Source organism: Filicampus tigris, chromosome 3 (genome assembly GCF_054856515.1).
Source record: "Filicampus tigris isolate MCC_2025a chromosome 3, RoL_Ftig_1.0, whole genome shotgun sequence".
NCBI classification, from domain to species: Eukaryota; Metazoa; Chordata; class Actinopteri; order Syngnathiformes; family Syngnathidae; genus Filicampus; species Filicampus tigris.
Genome location: NC_141219.1, coordinates 15,109,426 through 15,118,002, shown reverse-complemented (window position 1 = coordinate 15,118,002; position 8,577 = coordinate 15,109,426). Strand labels below are relative to the sequence as shown.

The 8,577-nt window shown below is 40.0% G+C and overlaps 1 protein-coding gene across 1 annotated transcript; it reads right to left on the bottom strand.

The window, feature by feature from the left end:
• Positions 1-262: 262 nt before the first annotated feature.
• On the bottom strand, positions 263-8,037 carry slc7a9 (solute carrier family 7 member 9). The gene is made up of 12 exons (XM_086025945.1): positions 7,978-8,037; positions 6,552-6,699; positions 4,329-4,571; positions 3,367-3,492; positions 3,191-3,290; positions 3,035-3,079; positions 2,078-2,201; positions 1,463-1,566; positions 1,274-1,370; positions 1,050-1,199; positions 804-978; positions 263-342 (listed from the first exon to the last, which is right to left on the bottom strand). The coding sequence occupies exons 1-12, from the start codon at positions 8,020-8,022 to the stop codon at positions 281-283; spliced, it is 1,419 nt and encodes a 472-aa protein (XP_085882071.1). The 5' UTR covers positions 8,023-8,037; the 3' UTR covers positions 263-280.
• Between the last annotated feature and the right edge of the window lie 540 nt (positions 8,038-8,577).

Genomic DNA, 8,577 nt, shown 5'->3' with positions numbered 1-8,577 from the left:
TGGAATGGTCATACAGCTCTGTGACCCTGAATGAATAAACAGTACAGCACAACAGGAAGGCTTTTGTATTTTTTTTATTTATTTATTTATTTATTATTGTTGTTGTTGTTTTTGTAAATTTGGACCCACATATCAATTTAACACGGTTTGCAGCTATTTAACAAAGGCGACCTTGTAGTTGTGGCTCAGATCCAGGAAGGTATTCAAAGTTCTCCAAAAATGAGTCTGGCGCCTTTGCTGCAACGGGAGCCAAATAGAAGTTGACCTGGTTGTCACCTGCTCACTCACATTTCTCAGGAGGAACGACTTCCATCAGGAGTTGCAGGTGCATGGTGATGGGCCCTGTGAAGGTTGTAAAGGTCAAAGCAGCAAAGGGTAAATTTGGTGTTATGCTAAACACAGACAACATGCAATCCCTGCAAAGACTACAGTGAGTTTGAGGTTCTCACTGTAAGGCTGTACAGTTGAATGTAACAGTCAATTACCGGCAACAAAAAAGATAATGAATAAGTTACAATTACTGTAAGGGAAAAAGATATTATTTTAAATTATACGGATACATATTTATTAAAAATGTAATTCAGGCAGCAAAGGAAAAGAAGAAGAAATGTATTCTTGAATTGGCCTGACAAATGATATATGGTTAATGATGAGAGGAGTTATGCCACAATGTGCCACATTACTGCCATGTGACAACTTGGGAGTACATCTTACATTCACACTTCTTTTACCACACAATTAATGTAGTGTTAGCATCATTCTTTCTGTTTTACAGTCATCCATTCGAGTGTAAATGTACTTACTCATGAGTCTGCGCGCCCGCTCGACCTTCAGGTGGACAAAGGGGTAGTACAGGAGGAGCCCGCTGAGGATGAAGATGGCACAGTAGAGGTACTCCATTTCGGGATTATCAATGATGGGGGCAAGGACCAGGTAGCAAGAGACGATCACCATTACGACAGCTATTATAATGGGAACCTTTGGATAAATGCAAACACTTAAGATATTGTTGCAGTTTAAAAAAAAAAAACATGCATGTATGACTGCACCTTGACTGGTCTTTTCAAGTCCTTCCTTGTAAAACGCATGACGATAAGAGAGAATATGGTCAGGCCATTGAAAAGCCACTGAGCAAAGCTGAAGTAGTTGATGAGGGTGCTGATGTCTGACGGGATTATGTATAAAATAGCCAGAAAACCCTGCAAGAAAAAAACTATTTACATTTGTGGCATTAATAAAGTTCTAAAATAACATTAAACTTCACGAGACTTACGTTGAACAAGAGAGCTGGGGATGGGGTTAAGCGCCTCAGACTGATAAAAGATAAAATTTCCACCATGTGACCTTCTCGGCCACTTACATAGGCTATCCTGAGGATAAAAGCAACATTTAAGCATTCAATTGAAACATTTCACCCCTTTCTAACATGTCACCGGCACCAATATGCCCACATGTTCTTTACCTGCCTGCAGTGAAGCAGCTTCCATTGGCTGAACCAAATGTGGAAAAGGCGACAAAAAGCGGAACAATCCAAGACATAGGGTAAAGAACTCTGTCTCCAAATGTCTAACAAAAAAAGTGCAAAAAAGAGATTGTCCTGTTATTTATCCTGATCTAAAACCAATCCCATCTGACATCGGGCAAAAAACAGATTACATTCTACATTGGTCAATTTGTCAAGGGACTTTCTATATTATATTATATTATATCATATTATATTATATTATATTATATTATATTATATTATATTATATTATATTATATTATATTATATTATATTATATTATATTATATTATATTATATTATATTATATTATATTTTTCTATATTATATTATATTATATTATATTATATTATATTATATTATATTTTATATATATATATATATATATATATATAGGTATGGTCAATATATAATCTAGTAATGTTAGATTATCATTGTTATTCATTTTTGTTTTTATGGAATGGGAAAAATTGATTAAAATTAGAAATTTGTTTTTTTATTGGGTGTGGGGTGAATCACTGATTTCATTTTAGGGCCATGTAACCCAGCCCTACTTTAATTATTCCTTTTTACCACAGCTACAGCCGGAGACAACAGTAGTTCGGTGGTGGTCATGGTGGTGAAATAAGCAATGTTGACCATCACGTAGCACACAGTCACCAAGGGTATCCCAATGAGGATGGCTAATGGCATGTTCCTGTGGGAAAAAAGAAAGGCAAACAAAGAAGTGGTCCACAAAATCAATGAGACATTGAAAAAAACACTGGAACAGAAATTGTTGTAACCATGAGCATTCTGTTGTAAGTTATATTTCTTTTTATGCAGTTGTGTTAACTTTTCAAAGCAAGTAACTATTCCATCTTAGTGTTTTATTTACCTACATACATACACACATATTTAATATTTTTTTTAAGATAAAGGGGGTCCCGTAGCTAAAAAAAAAAACAAAAAAACATGTGAGATCAGATCAGAGATGTGAGATCAGTTTTGGTTTCCGCACCCCAAAATTAGGAACAGCTGTCAGACCTAACTCAGCAAAAAATAGGTTCTCCAGTGTAATCGAAACATTACAAACAGCACTCGGTATGATGCCGTGCAGTTGTACAGCACTGTAAACTACATCCACACTTAATGTTGCATTAATACGTCTCTGACCGAAAAAGCACTAAGGTACTGGATCACACAAGATATTGCTGGTGTATACAATGAGTGCATCCAAGACTGGAATGGATGTGTGTCTACCTGTCTCTCTCTGTCCGAATGTCTGTCTGTCTCTTTCTCTCGCTCTCTCTCTCTCTCTCTCTCTCGCTAACTGATCAATCAACCAGTATTTGTTTTATTTGCTCATATACGCCATCACCGGTTGGAGCCGGGAATTTACGTTAAGCTTGCAACACAAATCATGACGACAGCAGAAGTGTAGATTTTCACCAGAAATACACCAGCTGTTCGGGAAAATGTACATATTTTCTCAAAATTCCCGATGGTCCCCTGGTAGCAATACAGTATAGTGTACGATAGGTTTCCTACCTGAAAGGGTTTTTCAGCTCCTCTGCGATGAAATTCAGTTGACTCCTGAGAAATAAATGAAATGCAAACAAATAATATCAGCACAATTAATAAAGGAAGTTCACTGTCATATTTTAAGACTTATGATATGATTCATTGCATCACTTTTGGGTTTACCATCCATCATAGGCCCAGAGTCCATTATAAAAGGCAAGTCCAATTCCTCCAGCAGAAACGGACTTGCCATCAAATGCATTTGACAAGTTCTCTGTTTTTCCTTGACAAAGAAATAAAGATCAAATGTATTAACTGACCATATTCTAATCTATTATGGGGACAACTTTCAAGCTTACCTTGTGCCAAGAGAACGATGCCAGCTCCCAAAATGATGACGATTATTAAAAGTTTGGCCACAGTGAAGATATTTTGCACATAACTTGCTAGTTTGACACTGAAACAGTTAATGGTCACAATGAAAACTGAAAAAAGAAAAAAAAAATCAGCATTAGATTGTTTATAATGCAAAAGAATGCTACACAGGCGGCACGGTGGGCGACTGGTTAGCACGTCTGCCTCACAGTTCAGAGGTCGTGGGTTCGATCCCGGCTCCGGCCTCCCTGTGTGGAGTTTGCATGTTCTCCCCGTGCCTGCGTGTGTTTTCTCTGGGTACTCCGGTTTCCTCCCACATTCCAAAAATATGCATGGTAAGTTGATTGGACTCTCTAAATTGCCCCTAGGTGTGATTGTGAGTGCGGATGTTTGTCTCTGTGTGCCCTGCGATTGGCTGGCTACCAATTCAGGGTGTCCCCCGCCTCCTTCCCGAAGACAGCTGGGATAGGCTCCAGCACGCCTCGCGACCCTTGTGAGGATAAGCGGTATAGAAAATGGATGGATGGAAGAATGCTACACAATTGATGAGTGGTCCCCAACCACCAGTCGTACAGATGAGAGAAAAAAAAAACGTACAGAACTTGCGGTTTATTTCTTTTCCGAGGCTGAAAAATATTTTATTTTGAAAAGACACTGGATTGTATCAACTGGTCCGTGGCAGGAAACATTTTTGGAGACCACTAGAATAGATGATCCGCCAAGAGTTAATGCCACCAAAAGTAAAGCCTGGCTTATTTAATGTAAAATGTAAATGTACAATTAGATGTGTGTCCAACATGCAAACCTGAGCTGTAACTACATCCACACATATGTTCTCCAATATTTATGACTCTCATGTAATTAAAGATGTAAATAAACTACTATAAACACCATTGTTTGTGTTGCCAGTAGTCATGTACTGTAGTACTGTAGAAGAAGATGTTACCAATGGCTGCAGCCGCCAGACACTTGGTGACAATGACAGGAGGGTCGCATTCAGGATAAAAAGGCGCTGAGGCATACTCGGCAAAGCTCAAGGTGATGATGGAAAAGCCAGAGGGCTTGACCACCATCACGGTGGTCCACGAGTAAAGGTAGGCCAGCGGGGAACCAAAAGCCTCCATCAGATAGGCATACTCCCCTCCGGATTTTGGGATCATGGTGCCCAGCTCGGTGTAGCACAGTGCTCCTGTGAAGCACAACGCAACAGATAAGACAAATTAGTGGGAGGCTTTTTTTCCTGATAGCAGGTTGTAGAAAACAACTCAGGGTCGCGGGGTGAGCTGGAGACTATCCATGACGTTTCGACAAGAGGCAGGGTACACCCTGGACTGTTTGTCGGTTAATCGCAGGGCACAAAAAGAAAAATAACCATTCTTCAAAAGAACTGTATTTGCGGCCTCCTAGCCATTAATCCCTTTTCACACTGCACTTAGCATGTGCATGTCTGATCTGCAACTACAGGAAAGTTAAGTTGGGGCCAAAGGAGGGTCAATCAGTTATCAAATACATGGTTTCAGTTCCTTTTTCCTTCCTGTCTGGTGAATGTTTACATGTTGTATTAAAAAAAAACACACACACACACACACACATAAAAGTAAAAAATAAAACATAACTTTTTTGTGTGGTATTGGCAGGTAACCAGTTCAGGGTGTACCCCAACACCTGCCCAAAGACAGTTGGGATAAGGCTCCAGCACGCCTGGACCCTTGTGAGGATAAGCGGATTGGATAATGGATGGTTGGATGGATGGATGTTTGTGTGGTATTAATTTAAGCAGATTTATTTTTGTTATTTGGATTTATACACAAAATGAAAGAATTCCAAAAAGTTGGTAAAATTCATATTTGTATGACTTTAGAAGCATTAGAGAGGTTTTTTCAAAGAGCAAGCAAGAAGCTAATCGTCTTTATGTTGCATACTAAATTATCAGGTTTTTCGCATTTTTTGTGTACATACATTCCAGTTCATCCACCTTTAAAAAAAAAAAAAAGAAAGAAAACCAGCGTAGTCCCTCTAAAGTAGATGACCCTGGAGGCAGGTGTAGCTGTCTTAATCAGCATTCTCGTGATTTGATATGTTTAAAGCAGCTCCCACAATAAATGAGGTCACAGTGGCCAACTTTGCTGGAGGACAATATTTGACTGAATTCCTCAGTTACTTTCATCATAACTCCCCTGTAGGCCGGGGCTATTCAACACGGAAGATTGCCAAAAAGAAATAACACAGACGTTTGGCACATGTAGACATCCTTATGTTAAACACCACCTGGGGAGGTAGGAGGCGCTGTGGCTTTGTGCAGCGCTATGCATCTCTTCCGACAGGAGAAAAAGAATAAGGGAGTGGCATCACAGCTCTTCTTCCTGCACATGAAATTGAGGGGATTGCAGAGCGGAAGAGGCCGAGCGTTTTCACGCCGGATGTTTCCCCTCAAAAGCAGGAGGATAAAAGGAAGAAGCCTGAGTGAGCTGCGGTGGCGCCTCGCTCCGACGTTCAGTCTGTGAACATGTTGCTATCGCTACCGTGGGGGTCCGGCCCTCGGCCCCTTGGGTTTTTGATAATGTGGCCCCCTGAATAATTTAGTTGAATAGCCCTGCTGTAGGCCATAAATAGAATGTAGATTGACCCGTCATGCCCACTTGGCAGTTTGAATGTCTCAGAGACAAGCGGATTTATACACAGCGGTACCTTGACTTGCAAGTTTAATTTCTTTCTTTAATTCTCTTCACTGAATTTACACGTATCTCAAATTTTGGCCTGAAACACGAAACAAAAAATAATAGTAATCAACCAAGTGACTGTGAATAGTGTCCGTACATGCAGAAGAATGAAGACATTTACATGGGTAGAGAACTTTATTTATATGCATTTTTTAGTAATATTAAACAATGTGTCTTCTTTTGGGGGGGGGGGGGTGAGAAAAGATAAGCCCAGCGTCTATTACAGGCACAACAGTGACCACTTTTTGGTTTGAGTTGCCACAGCAACATATTCATTATAATAAATAATGATGCAATATTGGACACCAATATACAACCAAATTGTGACCAATTTGAAGTTGCCAATATAAAAATATTATGGCACATTCTTCTGATTATGATATTGATGATGACAACACTTTTACCTCATGCATCCATGCAGTCAGTATCTGATTATTTTGATCTCTCACCCAGCATGGCTAACACCCCACAGGCAGCCCAGATGAGGAGGCAGGTCCCCACAGCTCCAGAGTAGAGCAGGACCGCTTTGGGAGAGATGAAGATGCCTGAGCCGATCATGGTGCCCACCATCAGACTGACTGCACTGAACAGGCCCAACTGAAGTCACACACACACACACACACACACACACAAAAACACATTTACAGTCCAGACACCAGTGATTTCCAACCACTGTGCCACAGCATAATATACTGCAGTGGTCCACGAGAAATTGTCAGGTGTGCTGAAGTAAATGATCCAATTTCAGTTAATTGTTTAACTTCAAATGAGTCCAGAGTAGTCCGCTTTCTCTATTCACATAGAGATTTTTGGTCGTAAAAGTTCAACACGTGGGATCCGTGTGGTGACTGTGATAGCCAGCTGTGATTGGCTAATGTGGCAAAACCAGATGACATCACTTCACTTTGCTATGATAACACAAATCTATGATCTTTGTTTATATGCATATAAACCTTTATGGTTGTGATTTTCTGTTAAAATGTTTCTTGGTGAAATTATTTATATTCAAGAGTGTCTCGTGTATTTTTTCACCGGGCTGAATACAAGCACAAGTTGCTTCCATTGGCACATCCAGTATATGGAAAAGCTGTACAGAAGGTGCCGGTATGTACCAAAGAGTTGTAATTTGCTAATGAACAGTACAGTACAAGTACTCCAAGTACCACAATATTAAAGTAAAGTAACTTGAATGCATTCAATTACTTTTGGATTACTCCATACAAAATGTTTTTAAAAAATTTAAACAAGCAACAAAAAAAAAAAAATCAATATGATATATAATTTTACATATTTATCAGGTCTTTTGTGTCCTATGGTTGTTGTATATGCATGGTTTTGGAATGCCAGAGTAAGCACCCACAATTCAAATCCAAAGCACAAGAACTGTGAGGTAGACGTGCTAACCAATCAGCAGCTCGTGCTTGAAATGGTTCCTTCTGTGCTATTTGTCGCACTTGTGCACCGTGTCCCCAGTCGGAGCGCCTTGGCGCTTCGTTTTTGGTGCACTCTGAAATTCCAAAGAGCAAATTTGAGCAACACACTGAATTTCCGAACAATAAGTGTGAACCAGTGCGCACACCAAGCGTATTTCCGAACTCGCCCTGTCTGCGACCGTTCGCTGCCATGGCGTCTCGGTTAGAAAGTCCCGCAAGCTATTATAAGCTCGCTTTAATACAACCAGTATAACCAAAACGCGGTTGGATGTAATTTTTCTCGATAAAACACTTATATTTGTATTTTGTCTTCTGACCGCCACAAGTACACTTTAATTTGGGGGAGACAGCTGCTGTACTCGGGGCCCAGAAACCAGTCACTAATTACTCAAATGACTTATCCAAAATTAAAAACACACATACAAAAAAATGGCACGCTCACCTCCTTCTGAAGCACAGTGGCCTTTACTGGATGTTTGTCCATCATTGTGGAGTCCTTGTGAAGGCCGACAGAGCCATTTCGACAGCTCTTTCTCTCGCGTATGCTTGTTTCTTCCATGTTGTTCTCTTTGTGCATGAGAAAGACACAAAGTGCGCGACTCAGGGTCACAAAAAAGTAATAGGTTAACCTCAGGATACATAAAATCACTGCATCGAAATTATACTGCACATTGTAAAATCAGAAGTGTAAAGTTCACAGGTAAAACCTGTGTCCTCATACAACCGTCAGTCAGGAAAAAAAAGAGATTGCTTGTTAATCCATTACTATGAATGTGTTCAAAGACAGCTCCATTAAATCCAAATGTGAGCAAGAATACAGTACAAATGAAGACAAGTTGCTCGTGCATTGGGAGATTTTCTTCTGATCAGAATGGACAGATATATAGGGCCCTATTTTCGTGCCCAGTGCCATTCTAGCTCAAAGTGCAGTCTAACTGTACGCATGAATGGAGATTTCATTCTTTTGGTATTTTCGTAGATGAGTGCAGTTAGAATATGGGTGTTTACGACGTTGTGGGAGTGAACACAGCCGACTTGATTC

Coding starts and splice junctions, on each gene's coding strand:
- slc7a9 (XM_086025945.1), bottom strand. CDS start 8,022: ATGATGGACAAACATCCAGTAAAGGCCACTGTGCTTCAGAAGGAG. Junction 3,493..4,328: donor TCTGGCGGCTGCAGCCATTG/GTAACATCTTCT, acceptor TTCTTTTTTCAG/TTTTCATTGTGACCATTAAC. Junction 1,371..1,462: donor AGCTGCTTCACTGCAGGCAG/GTAAAGAACATG, acceptor TTTTATCCTCAG/GATAGCCTATGTAAGTGGCC.